Source organism: Cyprinodon variegatus, unplaced genomic scaffold, assembly GCF_000732505.1.
Source record: "Cyprinodon variegatus isolate N-32 unplaced genomic scaffold, C_variegatus-1.0 Scaffold231, whole genome shotgun sequence".
Classification (NCBI taxonomy): Eukaryota; Metazoa; Chordata; class Actinopteri; order Cyprinodontiformes; family Cyprinodontidae; genus Cyprinodon; species Cyprinodon variegatus.
In genome coordinates this window covers 109785-130565 of record NW_015150684.1, presented here as the reverse complement: position 1 = coordinate 130565, position 20781 = coordinate 109785, and the positions used below count along the sequence as shown (strand labels likewise).

The 20781-nt window shown below is 39.8% G+C and overlaps 1 protein-coding gene across 3 annotated transcripts in view; it reads left to right on the top strand.

Annotated features, from left to right (window-relative positions):
* The window catches only part of samd11 (sterile alpha motif domain containing 11), a 63434-nt gene that overhangs the window by 17422 nt on the left and 25231 nt on the right, over positions 1 to 20781 (top strand). For all 3 annotated transcript variants that reach the window (XM_015381320.1, XM_015381321.1, XM_015381322.1), the window contains exons 4-5: positions 9182 to 9291; positions 19368 to 19460. In XM_015381320.1, coding sequence (XP_015236806.1) covers positions 9182 to 9291; positions 19368 to 19460 — 203 coding nt within the window. The remainder of the gene's footprint in view (positions 1 to 9181; positions 9292 to 19367; positions 19461 to 20781) is intronic.

Genomic DNA, 20781 nt, shown 5'->3' with positions numbered 1-20781 from the left:
ATGGACGTAGAAAGTCCCTGGTTGCATTAGAAACATCTTGTTAAACCTTGTTAAAGCGGGGGATGTTTTTCTTGTCTTGAGGCTTCCGTGTGACGCAGCGGACAGCACAGCAACTGTGAACCTTTAAATGGATCCACTAACCTCGTTTAAGAGGGCCTCCCCTCCCCCTGACACTTGTGCCGCTGGCGTGTTAAGATGATAATGAATTTAAAGAACACTTATGACTAATATATCAGGTTTTTACCCTTTTGAAAGGCGGCGGACACGCTGGAGCCGCAGCTCCGGTCTGTCGTTGGCATCTGTCTGGGCTAGGCTTTATGCCTCCGACGTGGGTCTGGACAAACAGGATAATGGGATGTCCAATCATGAAAATGTGATTTCCATTGACCGCAACTCCGTAAGTGAGTCGTAGAAGGGTCTTAACAAATTGGATTTGGTCAATGGATGTGAAAAATACAGGGCCTCTGTGTACATGTGTCAGTGTGTCTGTACTGTCTCTTCCTCACGTCATCGGGGCTGACAGGAGGTCTGTCACACCCACTCAGCTGTAACAACTTGTCTACTGTAACTGTACTCTAATACATTCATCAGATGTGTCATGGCAATTTTCCCTAAGTTTCTGTTCCCGACTGAGCAGTTGATCTTCTGAGCTGCTTTAGAGCTCTCACTCTCCTCCAGTTTTTTGTAAAGTTGGAAATTGCAGTGCAGTTTTTTTTGTCCTGTAAAGGGGAGTCTGGTTTATTATAAATAATGTGCAGTAAACATTTTGAAGGGAAATATTTAGTAAGACTAAACTAAATGTAAACTTTTTATGGCCAACATGCTGAATCGTCATGCTGCATTCTGTGAATCTATGCCCACTGAGAAAGCATGGTGGTAGCAGCATTATGCTTCTACGTTTATTTTAAAAAACAAAGACTCTGGAATTAATTAACTGATATATGGAGCTAATTACAGGCTAATATTAAAAAATATGCTGTTAGAGGTTCGAGAAGACCTAAGATCTTGGAAATTCGATTTCCAGCAGGAAAATAGCCACAAACATAGAGCTGGAGGTAGTGAAGGGTTTAGATCAAAGCATATTGAGCAGATAAGCCCAGTTAAAGTATCAAGAATCTGTGGCAAGGATTGAAATTTTAGGTTTAAGCTGACTTTGTCTGAACTTTTATAAAAAAACATTTCAGTCAACAGGCGATTTTTTGCTGTAGTTATTGTGTAAAGGGAGTTCCACAAAGTATTGACTCTTTGGGGCTAGAAACAATTGCATGCATTTTGTATTTAGCTTTTAGTTGGAAGATAAAATTTAGGCTAAAATTGTCCTTCAGCTTCATGGATATTTACTACTGTTTTAGATGTCCCACAGACATGTCCAATTAAAACTACTGAAGTTGAAACGGGCGAAGTTGTATGAATACTTCATCAAGCACAGTTCCTCTGGAGGGGAGGTGGATATGTAATTTCTGGGAACAATAAAACTAAAGGGGAACTTTGTCCTTGCTTTATGTTCTGTGCTACAGACTTATTTTGTCTTTATCTGTATTACGGATGCATATCAATTTCATAATTTATTTAAAAATGTCCTGGTGTAGAATGACTTTAGTCCAAAGATACACTGACTTTTAAGTTCAAAACATAGGTAACAGTCTTTGCTGATTGTAGAAGTGTTATGATGACATCTCACTTCCTCCTAATCACTAAAGTTCAGTTTGGGTAATGATTTGGAAACTGCTGATGATACCTACCTTTCAGGATGCACCCTAAAAAATATCCAACACACATGTTGATGTATACCAAACATCAGCCCATTTTTTTTTTAAAGGAAAATTTAATTAACCGAAAGATAATACATAAAATAAACTAGATTAGGAACAATACTTCTTTGTTATTACGCATCTAAATTTCAATTGCAAGAGAGCATGGATCATTCCTCCCTCCCTGCAGAAGATAAGATCTTTCCATGGAGAAGCATTGACTCTTACTCCCTAAGAAAACAAAATCTCATTTTTCATAGAATAGCAAGCATTTCTCTGTCTGAGTGCTTTGACATTTTGTCCTCCTGGATTTATCGAACAACTGTGTCATTACCTTATGCCAGTTGGGGGTCATGGACAGTGTGATATTACTGGAAATGGCTCTCCCCCCAAAGCGCTAATTAGAGAGCTCGGGGGTTTTATAGCTTTTTAGCGGAGCTTTCCACTAGAAAACATGTTTGTCTTGTTTGCGTGCATTTACCATGGAAACACAGTCAGTACATCGTAGCTGCTTCTCATGTGTTGGCTACCAGCAAAACATTCATTATTTTCACACGTAACTGTATTGTTTCTTTATACATGTTTACTGGGAAAAGATATCTGGAGCTCAAAGCTGAAGGTTTATCACCTACAGCTGTGGCGTTTGCAGGTCTTATACATTATGTCCCCTTAAAGTGTTTAGGAAATCCGCTTTAGCTGAGAGTTTTGTGGAAGCATGAATGAAATGCTTTAAATGTTGCTTCAGAAATAAACATCTCTTAATATTAGTTGAACATTATTAAAAAAAGAAGCTAATAAAGAATGTAAGAATGCAGAACTTCTGTTCGACACAGCAGCATTGCAGTTCGCTCTGTTTCAACGTATATTTCTTTCCTCCCCCTCTCTTGTCTCATTTATTGACCTCATGTCAGCTTGTACAGCTGGTATAAGGGAAGCTAGACTACTCTTACTCATTTATGTATCTACACCTGTATTTATTCATTACCTTGTCTTCCCACAGTTGGAAGTTAAGGATTCAGTGCTGAGGAGTTGTGACAGTTGTGTACGCTTTCACTAACAGGAACCAGAAGAACTTTCCAAAAGAAATGGAACACGTCCTGCTTTAGACACCTTGTTGTGTTATTGTTTAGCTCTGCTGTGAATTAAGCTACGCCCAAGCCTCTCTGCACTTCTCTCGTTGAATATTGCATCTTGCATGGCTGTATTTGATTGTTGCTGCAGGCCACCTGCACAGGTTGGAGCAGCCTGTATGCACCAGATGTTATGCAGCACTCATACCCCGTTTCTCTGTCTCCTTCGTTTCCCTTTCTCCGTGCACACCCTCATATCCCCGCTGTCTGACTGTCAGCGCCTTCCCAGTGTTGGTGTGAGACATGGCGTCAGGGTGCCGGGCTGCCAGCTTCTGCCAGCTCACACTGTGACCTCCAACTCTGCTGCATCAGCTTCATGTGCCAATGCCACAGTGGGGCACTTCTGTGCATTTATAGTGAGACGACTCCTAGTGTGAGCGGAAGAGTCTTTTCATGTTGCTTTAGCTGGTTCAAACTGCTGTGAGTGCTTTAGTGTAGGAAGGCAAATCCATTTATAGGAAAAGGTTTTGCTTCAGTGTTTGCCTTTTTTCGTTCTATTTTCTTTTGCATTGCCAAAAGCCTTTAAACAACTTTAATGTCCAAAATTGAACTAGTCTTCTTAACTTCTTGACTTCTTAACAAACTACATGTATTCGTCTGCTAATAAAAAACAGATTTCTCTGCATAACTGAGTTGATATTTATTGACCCATTGAACAAGGAGACTCTAACTGCTTAATAAAGTAATAAACAGTTATATTTTATAAAATAATTAATGTAACTATAGGCTGAGAAGGACATTTAGCCTCAGTTCTCATAAACTGTCTTCAGAATAGTAAATGAAGCTGGTTAAATATTTCAGAGGAGAGCATTTCATAAGAATGTAGCACTGGGACGTTTTGCTGGATTTCTCATATCCTGGACATATTTTACAGGAGATAGAAAAGACACTGTAAAACGTCCATCTAATGGGACTCCCAACGTTGACACAATACTATATCCTACTAATTCTGTTAGGTATCATATGTTGTCATTGGGGACTGGTGACCTGTCGAGGGTGTACCCCGCCTCTTGCCCATAGACAGCTGGAGATTGAGACCCCAGTCGGGATAAAGCGTGTCAGAAGATGGATGGATGGATGTTTTCATTGGACGCCATCAACAATATGATTCTTTCATGCATTTGAAGTTATCTGTGTAAAGCTTTTGTAAATTTTTAGCCATCATATTTGAACCTTTTGGCATAAAAAAAAAATGAGTACACCCTGAAGTGAAAATGTCCAAAGTGTGCACCGAGTGTTAATAGGGAGTTCCCTAGAGCTTCACTGACTGCCTCTAGAATTCTCTTTTCACTGATCTATGACAACAATATAGACTGGCTGGATGAAGGACACGTTGCACTCCATCATCCTACATGTATGCTTGATGGTGCCCTACAAATGTTCACGAGGGTTAGCGTCTGGAGAAATGCTTGGCCAGTCAAGCACCTTTACCCCTAATTTCCTTAGCAGGGCAATGGTCCTCTAGAATGTGTGTTTGGGGTTGTTACTTTGTTGGAATACTACCCTGTGGCCCAGTTTGCCAGTGATATTTTGCCTCAGTATATCCAAGATTTTGGGATTCATGGGTCCCTCAGTGAACTGTAGTGAACAGCCAGAAGTGCTCTTACAACCCTAAACCATGATTCCCTTACCATGTTTGTCATAGTTCTATCAATCCATTTCCTTATTCTTTGTGTCTTCTGCAAACTCTTTGCAGGTGTTCTTGTGCATCATCGTTAGAAGAGGCTTTGTTCTAAGACAGCAGCTATTAAGCCAAATTTCATGCAGTGTATAGTCAGAACACTGACATGTTGACACTCACCCCTCCAACCTCTTGCAATAATTATATGACTATTTTAACTAAAAGAATCAATATTTGAAACTTCTTATATGCACTCCACTACTTTGGCTGATCATTGCAAGGCCTGTTCCGAAAGAAGCCTGGGCTTAGGCTACTGTATATTTGGGGTCAATCAAGTATCTTTATGAAGAGCAATAATGCAGCTCTTTTATTTATCCTCAGAGGCTGTGTCCGAACATCTGCCCTAATCGCTATATAGGGCACTATGTAGGGATTAGGCCATTTTAAACGAGTGTCCGGACATCTAGTGTATGAAACATTTGCGGATTCCAAATTTACCACAATGCACTTTGATCATTACTGATCATCAATAGTCACTAATGATAAAACATATCCCAGATTCTCCTCAGGCTGTCCTCTCAATTAAGTCCACTATATAGTCCTCGCTCTATATAGTGATTTAGGGATTTAGGGCGGACGTTAGGGCATAGCCAGTGAGCTTTTCTTTCCAATACTAATCGATACGGAATTATAAAAAATATTTTGCTATTTATATTGTTCTCATGTGTAAAAGGAAACCATTAATGTAAATTTCAAATTTCTAAAACTGAATGATTTTTTTTCTTTATTGACTTGAGCAAGTAGAGGCTTGTTTTTTTTATCACTGCTATTTGCTTCAAGATGGTATGGTTTATATATGGGCTGAATCTTTCTGTGTGCAGTTTGCTTGTCCTCCCAGTGCACATCACTGAGTACTCCATCTTCCTCCTGCCATCCAAAACCATATGTGGAAGGGGACTTGGGGTTTCTAAATGGCCCTTAGGTTTGAATATGTCTTTGGGTTGCCCTCTGATGCACTGTGGACCTATCCAGAATGTGTTCTGTCCCTCTATAAAACAAAAAAAGACATTGAAAACTGAATCAAGTGATAGCTTTATTGAGCCATTGTATAATGGCACAGATTTAAAAGGGATGATAGAGCAAACTATCCCCAGTCTTGTTTAATTAGTCATGTTGAAAAACAGTTAAATCTATGACAGATTTTTCAGTGCAGCCATGTATTCGTCCACTCATTCCCTGAAGGCCCTGTGCGCGCTGATGAGGGGACAGTATTGACCAGTTAAGGGATGAGCCAAGGATGAGATGATTGTCTCCGGCGTGTGCCTGGTTGATAAGGAGGCGGCTCATGTCCTTCTTAGCTATCAGGCCTCATATAACCCTGTCTATCCTCTCAGAGGCCCCGTCCTTCCCAGTTTACCGTGGCCTTAGAAGCTCCTTAGGGAGCGCTGACTCAGGTGACTGGGTTTTAAACTACATCCCCAACCCCCTCTCCATCTTCTATGAGTCGAGGATGACCTTGTCACCAACCACAGGAAAGGGGGAGGCAGAGCAGAGGTGGGTTGGGATAGGGCTAAGCCCTCATTAGCCCAAGCTGAGGCGGGACAGCTCAGGAGAGGTGCACTAATTACCTAACTAACAATGTCCTTGGCGTTCATGGCTTAGAGTAGCCACTTCGCCATGGGATAATAACCCCCTCACCTCTCTGAGAAGTTCAGGATGGCATTATCATGATCACTTTAAATGATGGACAGAGGGTGGTGTTATAAAGCAGCAAGCTGGCTGATTGATTTGACTGCAACTTCTTAGACTTATGCACTGTAGAGTTTGTGAAGGATGTATTTTTTTGCTGGAGTCACTGTGTGATACATTGTAATATGACTTTTAACTATCCTTCTTTGTATCTCATTTACCGTTTAAAGAAAATCATGGGGCTCTCAGACGCAGATAGCTACCAATTTTAGCAAGATACACCCTAAAAAATGAAGTCTGTAATTAGTAAAAAAAAAAGTCTCAAGTCGAGGTCCAATCAAGCGTCTCCTTGCCTAGCAACCAACGGGGGCTGTTTGTCTGGGGCTGTTTTCTGAGTCACTGGCTCTCTGTGACTGAGAGGTGACTGGTGAGGCCAGCGTGACGCCCTCAGTACTACCCTTCAGCTTTACTGTTAGTGTGTGGAAAACAGCTTGGCGACCAAAAGCCTGACATTACAGCAGGAGCCTGTAATCATGGGACTGTAAAAAAACCCCAAATCCAGCAGCCGCAAACAGTGTGGCCTCGTCACGGTGGTGGCAGCTAAGGACCATTCACCGCTTCTTCCCTGTTAAACTGTGCTTACCGTGTCATACCAGACCCCCTTCAAAGATGATTGAGCTTTTGGTAAGAGGACAATTCAAACATTTATAGAAGATCTTTGTTTCCAACGAAATATGACGCTGATATGTTTAAATACAGGATGGATGGAGGAATGTGGCAATACTGAAGAGGCATGAAAACTTCTCAAACCTAATATATATGTTCACCACGCTTTACAAAGCCATTGACACCTCTTGAACTTTTGCTACTTTCATAATAATTTCACCAAATTTTTCGTCAGTATTTCATGTGTTGTGTCAGGGGTCTCAAACTAAAATCCACAAGGTTTGTTGCCCTGCAACTATGCATCATCACACCTGACTCCAATAGGATTTCGTTAGCAAAGCTTGACTGCTTCTAAAGAGGTAGTGTAACCATTTGATTCAGGTTATTAAAACAAGGGAGACATTTAAAAATTGCAGGATACCAGCAATGGTAAATTAAAAAGATAAAGTTGCATCGTTTTTAACTATTTTTGTAAATAACAATATAATGCAATATAATTGCTTGGATTTAAATGCAGGTTGTCCATTCTGATACTGTATAGAACCATCTTTACAGCTTTGGGGTTTTAGTGTTTCTACCAGCTGCTCACATATTAAGACTTTTTCCCCACTATTACTACATGGGGAGTATTTGGCAACATTAGAGCTTCACACTGTATTGATTTGCAATATTTCATCAAAATATTGGTGTGAGAAATCTCATCAATCCAAAGCAATCACAAATCACATTAATAATATAATGGCCTGTTGAATGGTCTCTAAAACTACCATTATTGCTCATAGCTGATGTATATGTCACTGCTGAGACAATAAAACTCATTGACTCAGGAAAATAGGAGGTGATCAATATTATTGTTACTGCAAGTTTTAGCTATCACTATTAAATTCCTTTCTGAAGTCATGCACCCCTACTGAACATCAATTTTCCATCTGAGTTCTCAGGTTTGACTGGGTAACTTCAATGCAGGGAATATACATTGATATAACCCATACCATCATAGCTCTGGCTGTAATTTAGAGTAAATGAAAAAGCTCTAGTTTTAAAGCTTTTGGATCATCTAGTGGTGTTACTTTAAAGATTGACCTTTCTTTAACTCTTAACAGCTTGCATATTGTCTCTGGACCTAACTTTCTTTTTTTGAATGATTGAATTGAACAGTGTTCTGTGGTCTTTGATATCGTTGTATAATTTAGCCACTGCTTTAAATATCTCCACAACCTGATTTGTCTGCTGCGTTCCTTGGTCTCCATGAGGCCACACTGTAGCTTAGGTAGATTTACACACAGATGGACTTGACATGTTTGGTAACTTCAAAACTCATTCATTGTAAAAAAGAAATGTGTGAATTTTAAGGCGTATGAACTCTCGTGGAATGCACTGTAGCAGTAATAGACATTTCAACTATAAACCAAGGTTTATGCGTCTTTGAAGCTCTCATACAGAGTGTGATGACACCAACTACTCATACTCCAAAGCTGCCATACACCAGTCAGACGCTAAGCACCTATTTCCCCATGATTATTCCATTTTAATGCAATCAGGAGGGTAATCAGATTGCAAATGAAACTCCTCCATGGCACAGTTGTGTTAGGAGTTTAGAAAAACTGCAAATAGGAAATCTGGAGCCCCAATCAAGTGCAAGTCTAATCTGCAAACCCTTTTACCGATCATACTTTAGGTTCTACAGGGCTTAACAGGATCCTTCTGGATGCTTTTGCTTATGACAAACCTCATGTTAAAGTCTTTCTTAAGTAGTAATATTGCATTGTTCTATGGCCGTTGTTTTAAATATTAAATCATCACTAATTTCTTTATTTATAATCTCATATATTTAACTCTGTAATATGATGAAACATGCTAATAATGAGATAACCTTTCATTGTATTAAGTTGCTATGTCTTTGAAGCGCCCCATCAGTAACAGTGGTTTAAAAAGAGTCATATTAAGGTTTTAAGCTTATAAACTACTTATGAGTTGTGAATATGTTCATTAGTACATCTTAGTGCGTAAGATGAGCAGGGATGAGACCTGAAAGTGCTGGATGCGGTAGTCTGTCAGAGTGCATTACAGACCTCAGAGCTAAGAGGCAGCAGACAGGACAGCCACCTGTAGCTGCACAGTCTCTGTGAAGGAGTGTTGTTTTCTTTTTTCAATAACTGGACCGGGATATCTAAATGAAGGATTTCTGTGGTGAGAGCTGCTCAAGTCATTTTAATGGAATGTATTTCATCTTTTTCTTTTTTTTCCCATGCGGTCTCCGGTTGTAATGTTCAGTTTGTAGATTGCTTCTCATTGTGCTGTCTCTTCCTGTGTGTTTGTTCCAGTCGGGACGGTGACCTCTCTACAATTATCTCTAACCTGCACCACACCAGACAGCACGGTATGCCCGAAGAGCAGTCAGCCTCTGACCACAGCACCAGTACTCGACACACAGGTAGGAAACCCACAATCTTCCACTATCATCCTTCTCCCTTGTCTCTTCTACATGACTCTCTCTTCCTTCGTTTAGCTTGATGACCTTTTATATGTTTCAAACACACATGCGCCAATTTCTCTAATTAACGTTAACTTGTTTGGCTGAGGGACCTGAAAATAAGCCTATTACTCCTTCCTAAAGGTCGCTCTTAAGTTGATCGCCTAATGTTCTTCCCAGATTCTCTGCCGCACCCCAGGATTTCATGTTAAACCCCCTGTTTTAAATTACCTCAGAATAAATAGCTTTGTTTGCTTTTAATCCGGTTTCATGTGAGCCCAGGAACCATAGTGTGCATGTGTTAGTAAGAGCTTTTCTTTCAGCTTACACAGACTGCATTTAATTACAGCTATTTGTCAAGGAACCTGTTAGGGGGTACGCCAGGGTTATCAGTATGTTATTGATCTTCAATAAAAGCTCACTGTGCTGGATGTTTCTGACAGATTTTGACTAATACATCAAGCATCCAAACTTTTTCAGTATTCTATAGACATTTGATACTTTCTATTGGAAATGGACCTATATGGCAACATGAAGTAGGCGATTGCATTTTAGTAAGCCACATATGTCCCAATCTAAACGACAAGCACTTTCACTGCCTTCGATAAGAATTGAAAACATCCACTATCTATTGTTTGGAACCAAGGACTTTGCTCCGAATTGGTCTGTAGTTTGACCCTACTGTCTTGATCCCACTAGCTAGCTACACAAGTAGCTTAATCACCTACAACCCGACACCTCCATACTTACTCCTTATATGCTCACCTCCTGTGTCTGCTGGATTAAATGACCATACGGTGCCTGTGTTATCGGGTAGGGTGGGTAAAAGGAGGAGGCAATACAACAACCAGCTTAGGCAGAGTCTTAGACCCCAGTTTGGGGTCTAACCCCCCCCCCCCCTAAAATAAATCTGTCTTAATCAGCTAATGGAAAAGTTCAAACCCTGAAACCGTTTTTATAAGGGGGGAGGTAAACATGGGTGATAATGGGGGACAGTAGGGGCGCAGTATGCCCTATGCCACCCTAAAATCTGCCCCTTTGAGCATTAAAGGGAGATTTAGCAGGCAGCCTAAGCAGCTCGCTTTGTGTCTGTAAACAGGTCCAATCCGATCAGCCGCTGGCTCTAATTCTGTCTGCCAGTGAAATTAGACACACAAATTTTTAGGCACACACCTAACACATGGCTATAAAGATGCATGCCTACGCAGGCTTAAAACTGCAACCCAAACACATAGATGAGGTGCACATTTAAACCAGCTTCCTGCTATCATGTTGTGTGTGCACTTCCACTGTTTGACCTATCTACCAATGAAGTGTTAAGGACAGGTTAAAAGTCTGATGCAATAAGAGGATCTGATGGAAGAAACATCTAGAAATTGACAGGAAAAATAAAGCTGACTGAGGTATAAGTGGAGGGATTGTTGTAACTATGATGGAGGAAGGTACAATGTGTGTGTGTCGGGGGTCAGGAGCAAAGGGAAGCAGGCTTGCCTGGTTGTCTCTGTGCTGGAGTGGGCCATTAATTAAATCTGAGGGACAGACAGGAGGGCTGCCTCCCTCCTGTTCTTCCGCACTCCATCCGTCGTTCTTTCCCTCCATAGCCATTGGCTATTCAGACAGAAGTGGGAAAGAGGCGGGGGAGCGGAGCGAGGGGGGTGGAGGTGGTGAAGGGAGCTGGGCGCCGACGTTGAGAGTCTGGCTGCCTGTGGAGACTGTAAACTGTGGCTCTGCGGTCAGACCGGAGACTCAAACAGGCAGATAAGGTGTTTTTGGGCCGCTGCTCACTCCCTCTCCCTCCCTCACTCTGCACACTCAGGCTCTTAGAGGCAGTTACAGCCTGACGGCACGTGTTGGTCTGTGTTAGTGCATGAGCACCTTTCTCTTGTTGCTTTAGATGTTTGCTTGCGTGTGAACCTGCAGTTCGTCATGTTCATTACATACTTCTTTAATTTTGCCTGAGGATTGCTTTTAAAGTCCTTCCAGCAAGTTATTGTTTACATAGCATAGAAAGGAACTTTTGCATCAAAGCAAACACTAGAGGATCAGTAGCGATGTTTGACTTGGTCTCACCATAGCTCACAGGAAACAGCAGTTATAAATATCCTAAAAGATTAAACTGCTTAACAGAGGTGTAACTGCACCATATAAAAAGCCTATTACTGGAAAAAGATGCAAGCAGTTCTTACAAGTGATTCATTTCTAGATGGTATAAATACAGGGTTGTGAAAATATTTCCCGCCACATTTAAACGATCTAGATGAGTTCTGTGATACCAATAATTTAAAATGCTTTTAAAGATCCTGCACATTATAAGAAGTGATGAATTGTGCTATGAATATACAGGTTTAGGTTTCTATGTAGCAGCTAAAAACAAAGAGAGAAGCGAAATGGTGGGATTGTAAAAGCAAACTGTGCATAATAGCAATAAAAGATGGATTTAATGATTATTTATTTTTTTTGTTTTGCTTATTTTGAAATAAAACCTGTCTAAATAATCATGATTTTAAGAGTTTATAGAAAAGAAGTATTTGTACAGCTTTAACCGCATTTAAAAAATGCAAACTTACCTGCAAACTTCATCTAAATGTTAGAAATAATTCCCTCAAAAAATGGCTCTTTCTGTTGATCTCTGAACCCCCCTTGTTTGATCAACATTAGTACTGTAGTAAGATATACCAGGGTATCAAATTATAGCAGCTCTATTGCTTCAGATACCATGAAGTTTCAAAGATGTCTGCTCTCTGCAAATGATTAGAAATGCAACAATCAGATTTCTATTTTCTTGAAAGTCTTACTTGGCCATTGCAAACTTGACCAATTCCACTTTAGCACATAACAAGTATAGAAAGCTGTTTGATAAAAGTATTACTTTTGAATCCAAAACATACAGGGATTACAAGGATATATCCACTAAAGGACGTAAGCTTCCCCAGACTTTTAATGATATTAAAACAGCACTAAAGTGTACAGTGTTGGTTGATGAGTTCAAAGACCAACAGGGTATATATTTAGTTTTTAAGATGCTATTTGAGCTAATCGTGAAAAACTAACAAGAAAAGACTTTCTGTGATTCAAGAAGATAAAGAAATATGTGCTTCTATGTGTTACAAGCACACTTTTGGTTTGAAATATTTGCAGCCTTCTGCGTCCCCTCCTCACATCTGAAGAGGCCAACAACTGTTGGTGACTTTAGTATTAGGAAGGTTGCCATTTCAAATTATATACCAGCAAATTGGTGATGATTTCCCATCACACTGGAGTGAATCAGTCCATTTTATGTACAAATAAACAAGCTAATTTACACTGGGAACATTTTTAAGACAGAGGGTGAGTCTTTTAAGCTGCTCCCTTTGGAAGTCACCATAGCAAGTCAGGACAATTTCCACAAAGGCTTGGCAGAGTCTGACTCAGACTTAGTCCGCTATACCACATAGGGAGGTTTTGAACACCGAAATAATTTAGACATAAATTATATCCACACCTGATCTTTGAAAAAGTCGTATTTCTCCAAGCTGTAATATAAATGAAGAACAACCAATGTAATGTAAATCCCTTTATTGTCCCACAATGGGGAAACTCGTTCTCTGCATTTTGACCCATCCCCTTGGGGAGCAGTGGCCTGCCATTGTGTGGCACCAGGGGAGCAATCAGGGGTTAAAGGTTTTGCTCAGGAATGCACTGCTGTAACTCACTAGGCCAACACTCCCCTAACCAAAGATAAAATATTAAAAACCAGCCAAAGTCTGCACTATGCTATAAATTACATTTAGTAACAACACATCCTAAGTATGTCTTGACTGGCAAAAGTATCATATGCCGTATAACCAACCGGTTTTTTGTTTTTTTTTAACCTAATGAGCAAGTGTTTGAAATATCGGTCAGCGTAATATCGCAAATGCATTCTTTTAAACGTGTATGTTAACATTAAAGATAGAGAATTTTTTAAAATGCAACCATAACAAAAAAGACAGATATGTCTGGTAAGATAAAGTACATAGTTCAGTGGTCTAAAGGATCAAAATCACTGCCTCTGTCAAAATAAATGTAGAAACTTTAAGAAACCAAGTTTGCTGTTGCTTAGACATTAATATAGTTGTTATTGTTTTCAAGAAAAGCCCACTTATTCTGCTCCTGCCATTTTTACTATGGTTATGTTGTCTTATCCTCTAATAAGGCCACAGCAGGGCAGAGAGAAGCATTTGTATTCATTAGCTCTAAAAATCCAATAAAACACCTTAGACTGAAAAGACGACTTCAGGGCAATGTTCAAGGACACCAATCAGCAGTGCTATGTTTCCACTGCTAGCCACAAGCAGGAGCGACTAAGATCCTCTTTGTTTTAGTATCAGCTAACTTGCGCGAGAAACTTGAAAGCAAAGTTTTGTTTTGTTTTCACAGTAATGTCTTGAGTATTGTAACACTTGTAATCACAGCACAATATTAGACATAGTCATAATGCATCTGTGAGAGTTTGACTTAGACTTATGCATTCTTTGAAATTGTTAAATCCTTCCTAGAAATATGTAAAATGAAAGGTGAAATTGAAATTATTTGAAATTATTTTACTGTCAACTATTGGTCCGGGTGGAGCGACATGATGATGTCGACCAAGAAATTCTGCTGTTTATACATCTAGATGCAGGACAATGACGAATCCCTCCTCTGCTCTCTTCCCACTCCCTCTCCCTCTCTTGCATCGGCCCGTAAGCCAATCAATGGCAGGGCTTTCAGGGCCGACGGAGGCCCCGGTGCACGGAGGGGGATCAATAAGTTATTAGCACCATTCTGTCAGCTGTAATGTGGAGATTGATCGGGGGGCTGTGGCTGGCGGCCCACCCCACGTCCCCACCTGTCACACCCCCGCCCCTCTAGACCTCAGCTCCACACAGTCCACTCTCCTTCTCTCCCACCTCACCGGACTGATAAAGATGACAGATTAACAGCATAAGAGGGGAATTAAGGAGTCTGGCTGTCCGCACTGTCAACAAGCTCTATGAGATGGAGTGAAGGAAGGAGGGTGAGTGACGTTTGAAGGGGAGGAGGAAATGAAAAACAAAAAAAGGATGGAGAATTGCTCCCTTGCTCGTAGGTTCACCCCACTGGTGTCACTTCAACATTGAAAAGTCTAGGTCTTTCCTTTTTCTCCTTTCCTTATACAAGTATAGAAGATCTCAATTAGCCCATTGAAAAGGCAGAATATGCCAATAAAAGTTACTTTGAAAGAAAATGATGCTATGATAAATAATCTTCCTATTTAAAGTTAAAAAAAAGGAATCCATGCATTTATTACCAGTAATTCTTCATTACAATTAAGGCAAAAGGCTAGTGCACGGGGTTAGAAACTTAACTCCAAACAGTCTTTGGGGTAAAACGGCTCATATAGCAGCTTGCAAAGCTCTTGGTTTGGCATTAAGAGGAAGCGCCTGTGCTCTAAGAAGCCCCATTTAATTGGCTTTAAAAGCTTTCCGCCCTCAAATCTCTGGCCCTCAGGCACTTGCTCAGGAGACGCGGCGTCTTGAGTGAGGTCGGCTCAAGAGACGACTCCACTCTGTGTGTTTTGATCATGAGAGGCTTTGGGTGTGGATGTGAATGTGTGTCTGTTCGGTAGAGGAAGAGGTTTAACTAATGGGGACTGGATGGAGACCATCAGTGATTTTTTTTTTCTCTGTTTATGAATGGACCAGTGAATGTAATGTTCAAAACACCGTTTCAAAATGAGGGAAAAACATGAGTAATCATAAGAAGAAGGGATTGTCACATGCATTAGGTGTGTGTTCATGCCCTTCTCCATTAGAGCTTTTCTTTTCTTCTGCCTCCATCTCTTATGGATGTTATAAGGACTGTGTCTCCTTAAGACCTGAGATGAAACGTCAAACATTTGATCATTAGTGAACCACATTCTTTTTTTCCTTTTCTGTCTGAATCAATCACCTTGTCCTTCACACCAGGACTCCTTTAGGAGCACAACAAAATCCAAAGATCCCCAGCTTAGCCTTTTTCAACCCTTTCTTTGTGTCGTTTCCTTCTCAAACATTTTGGTAATCAGTTTTTGATTAGGGTTCTTTTGCAGATGTGTGTGTGTAAGGAAGAAGCAGCTGAAAGTGTAACAAATTGGTACCAACCCTCTTTATTTGAATAACTTGTTGCACCATGACTGGAAAAGTTATATTGCTTCCTTTAAAATAACTTTATTGATTAATGTTCCCTTTTGTTCTTTTCGTTTTATTAAATTTATGCAACGCTAAGCTTTTTTCCCTCTATTTTGTTGGAGGGTGACACACATCCTGGAACAATAAAGGATCTTCTGATAGATTTTAATGTGACCAATTCACCATTGTCTCTGTTTCAAAGCATTCAGAAAATTAAAATAATGACCCAGCATCACTTTTTCTGAGCTTTTGTGTAGTATAGCATGCAATTTATCTAAGCTACATTCTATGGCACCTGCAGAACATGTGAACATTTTCAGTGGGTTGTCCAACATGACAAAAGCCCCATTTATACTACACTCTGAAAACAGATCCTTTCTCGGTCCGAACTTTCCATTCGGACCGACCTTGGACCTGTTAACGATGCTGAGCTTGGTTCCTTACGGCCGTTTACACATCACGTTAGCATGGTTCCTTCCCTCCTAGTGACAATCTACGGTACTACTCTCTGGTAGGAAAACTTAGTGATTATGTTTTGTTCCGTCCAACATCACCTGGATAGACTTCTCCTCCTCCGAGTCAGCTGACTGTAAATAGGAGATGCTCATGCGCTCTTTGTTATCTGAGAACCAAGCCTCAACTGAACCGCGGCGAGCTCTACTGTTGAACTAGTACCAGTTTAGCACGGTTCAGTTGTGTCTAGCACAGTCCGGTTTAGTTTGCGTGCCATTTACACTCAACAGTTGCCTCGGTTACCGTGCTCGGACTAATCTCAGCATGGTTTCAAAAGGGTATTGTAAATGGGGCTATAGAGACTGTATAATTATCTAATTTCACAGGCTAAAATACCAATTCCATTGTTATATCTTTTTACCTGCTCAGATGAACTCTAATTGCACTTATTTCACAATTTTAAATGAGTTTTTTTAAAGTTGAAATATTGCAATAATTTATTATGCTCTATTGGATCTTAAGAAAATGGTGGCCGACAGGTGAAGAGCAGTAAACGAAGAAACGAGCTGCAAAAACACGTGTGATGCAAACTCCAAAACACACAGCGCTTAAAACAAATGCAAATGAAAAATCCTGCAAACAAGAAAGAGCTGCAAACAGGTGAAAATTTGCAGCAAACAGACAGAAGAAGGAACAAACAATGCTGATATCACTAAAAATAGAAGCAAAAACCTAAAAAAAAAAAATGTAAACAGAAAAAACAGTGACCACAAAAAACATGCTGCAAGCAAAAACAACATGCTGCAATCACAGCAAGAAAATGATGCATAAAACAGCAGCAAACTCGCTGTTTTTACTATTTGGATTATGTTTCTCTCTGTGGTTGCTGCATTTTGTTTTTGTTTGCTGTATTTTTCGTTTGCATTTGTGTTGTTTGTAAGTTTTTGCTTTTATTTATAGTTTGAAGCATTTTCTTTTTGGTGTATTTTTTGTGTATTTTGGAGTTTGCATTTAATATGTTTTGCAGGTCATGTCTTAATTTACTGCATGTTTTCACCTGCTTGCAGCTCATTTCGTTTTTGCTTGCAGCGTTTTTGGGGTTTTTTTGCATTTGTTTTTGTGCTTGTGTGATTTGCTTTGCACATGTTTTTGCAGCTAGTTTTGTCATTTACTGGGCATTTGCACCTCTCGGCCACAGTATAAGAGAGATCTAAATAGAGTTTCACTGTGCTACAAGAGTAAACAAGACAAAAAGGCAAGACCTGTTGAGCTAGTAATATTGGCTGTTCATCATCTGATCAAGAGTTGAAGATCTTGGCCGTCCACAGCAGTAATTCATATGATAAAAATAACATTTCTTTCATACACCCCTTTGCAAATTCTCAGTATTAAGCACATGGGCTTCCATATGCTTAAAAACTATGAAGAAATTTAATGGAAGCTAACTTTTTGTGTAGATCTTGATCTTGTAAAGGTTGTGCTCTTAAATGTTTAATCAGATTATGAAAATCTTATTTTAGTTAGCTGTTCTTTAAACAAATACCTGCATAAAAGTTTTTTATGTCACTTGTTTCCATTCTTAAAAATCCTTGCAGATTTTTATTTGGTTTTAAGATTTTGATCAGGACTGTATATCTTACATATATATACTGTATATCAATTACTAAGAGGTTTAGTCTCTATGAAAAGTAGCCATGATTCTTGCTAAGCTATGTGGATGCTCTGTCTGCAATGATAAAGATAGACTCATCTTGATTTGCTGATTCTTGAATATCAGGGAGGGTTGTCTTATAATTGACTTAACATGTCTTTTTGAATTTCCAAAAAAAATAAACTGTAAACATGGTACAAAAGAACTTTAGTAGATATTGGACTAAATAACTTTAACAATAATTCAGGAAACCATTTTAAATAAAAAAAAAAAAAAAAGCTTCAGCAATGATTGTTGGAGTTTAAGCCCCAAAAAGATTTTTGTGGTCATTTTACTAAATTCAAGCCCAGTTCTAATTTTTTATTAGGTGGAAAAAAAACTATATGGCCAAATTTGTGTACTTATTTACTTACACTAGAACAACTTTTCACAAATTTAAAGAAAAATAAATGCTTCAACCTGTATTCAAAATAAAAACTTCCAAGATGGTAACTCTCCTCCATTAACCAAAGTTTTTTCTTTGCTGGAAGTCAGACAAGTCTTTGACAATTGATGTGGGCCGTAAATATCCAACTGTGCCGGGTTTAGCTTTGCTGCAAAAATATGTTGTTGTATTTTTTTTTATTTTTTATAACTCCTTTTTTTATTATTATTTTCACATGCTGTTTACACATGCTGTGCAAATGATGAAAAATTGCTTTGTAGAAAAGGAGAAAGCGAGGGGAATCATTCTCCTCGAGGGTGGAAAAACAGCCCCCCTTCCTCCTCTCCTCCATCCCTAAAAATATGCATCGAGAGGTGAGAAAGAGAAGAAGCAGTTGCTGTCGTGGCTTGGCTGCGTTTGTGCAGGAAGAAACAGAATAGTTGGAAAAAAAAAACGAGAGGTGCACCAGAAATAAAAGAAGATAGAGGGAGCGGTGACAAACGGCTCCTTCCTTCCTGCCGACGCTGAGAGCAGTGTGCTCTGCATCCCCTCCCTCCGCTGATTAGGCCCGTATTGATTTGAGGCGTGTTTGTGGGGGGGAGGCGAGGAGGACTGGGCGGGAGGGAAAAGAGGGAGATGAGAGGGGAGGAGAGGAGGAGACGGCAGTGGGGGCTCGGTAATTGTACACTAGATGCTCCTCTTTGTTGGCAGGGGGGACAAGAGGGAGGAGGAGGAAGGGAGTGCTAATAGGAGGAGAGAAGAAGAGCTCCTGATGGGAGCAGGGCTCAGACACATCTAGATGGGAGTAGAGGGAGACTGGAGCAGATGGAGAAGTGAACATTTTTCAGGGGGGAGTAAGTAGAAGGCAGAAAAACTAAAAAATACATGATTTAGCCATAACGTCACCTGACATAAACTTCACAGGAAGAAAAGAGGGATGATGCGCTGCACATTAGTTAGGTCAGACTTTGTTCCAACATCTGGAAAAAAGTGGAGAAGAAGATAGGTGATAAAAGTTCAGTAAGCACTGATGGATAGAGACATTGGAGAAAAAAGAGGGAACCAGAGCCCTTCTACTAGCCTCAAACAGAGCAACACACATGTGAATTAGCTGGAGAGATCTGTCATCCTCAGCGATATAGGCTTTCCTCCTCATCACTGACAGAACAGGCACATCTCCAGCTGCCCGTGGCTTGCTTCACCTCCTCCATTTCTCTTTCTCTCCAACCATCACTTTCTTCTTTGCATTTCCACAGCAGCAGACGTGTATGCAGGTACACAACAGAGCAGAGTATCAACATCAAGAGCGCTCTTTTGTCTTCTTTTCCCCCTGACTTCTCTCTCTGTCTTCCATTGACAGACGACCTTCTAGGCAAAAGGAGAAGCTTCTCCCCAAACAGCAGCAGCGAGTGTCCCTCTGATAGCAAGAAGTCCCGCAGCGTCTCTCCAAAAGGTAAGATTTATATGTCATGAAACAAAAGTAAATGTTCCCCAGTGGTGCAGCATAAAAAGTTTACTTAGACTTGTTATTCGTGAGAGGCAATAGGTGGTTATAGGAAAAAGGACAGAATAAAAGTATGATCAAGATTGGGGCGTTTTGTGTTACAGCACTTTAGGGAGGTGCGCAGAGCATGTCTACTGTGTGATGCTCCTTCCTGTTGTAAAGGGCAATATATGAAATGGAAATCAACATGCAGTAGCTACATGATCTAAATATTAATATGCCCCTCTCTGCATCATTGGATATTTACAAATATGAGAAAAAAAACCCAGTTTATCATGAAGTCAAACTGAAAAAGATGAATGACAAAGTTATTTTGTTCTTTCATGGGATGCTTTTTTTTACAGATGAAGTAAGATCTTTGTCCAATTGTTTAGAGAAAGAACTCTGATTAACTGTTAGGTGATTTGTTTTTATACATATTTCATTTACTTTGTTCTAGAACCCTTTAAAGATGGCTGTTATCTGTTATTAGAACAGGAGCAGAGATGAAGTCACACTGTGTGAGAGATTAGGTGTTGTTAAACTGCAGTTAAACAGGTATTCACTACTTTTCCAAAACTACAATACATTTTAAGAGCTGCCATCTTGAGCCCTTTAGCTACTTATATTAATAACACAATAAGTGCAGTTAGAAAAAATAACTGTAAACAATACTTTAGTCCCTGTCTTCATTGTTCTCTAACTTCTCTTCAAATCTATTATATTCCATGAGACATTTGCCGCATTTACAATACCCTTTTTAAACAGTGCTAAGATCGGTCCAAGCTCAGTAACAGAGATAACTGTTGAGTGTTAATGGGACGCAAACTGAACCGGACCGTGTCAGACAAAACCAAATCGCGTTTACCTTGTGCTATTTCAGCAGTAGGGCTCGGTGCGGTTCAGTTCTGGCTCGTTTCTCAGATAACAAAGCCTGCATGAGCAAACCGCGTCATCTCCTTACAGTCAGCCTCCTTAATAATAATGAGATTTCCGACATTCATAAAAATACTAGCCTCCCCCGTGCCACGCGATTTCCAATGATGACTGCTTAGCAATATGAAGAACCACGTCTGTTGTTTCCTGCATCTGATTAGATTACCGTTTGTCATATCCACTTCAAGAATCAGAATCAGAAATCCTTTAATAATCCCAGAGGGAAATTACTTTTGTTACACGCTCCAGTTACAGTTTTTTATATATATATATACATATATATATACATATACATACATATACATATATATATATATATACATATATATATACATATACATACATATACATATAT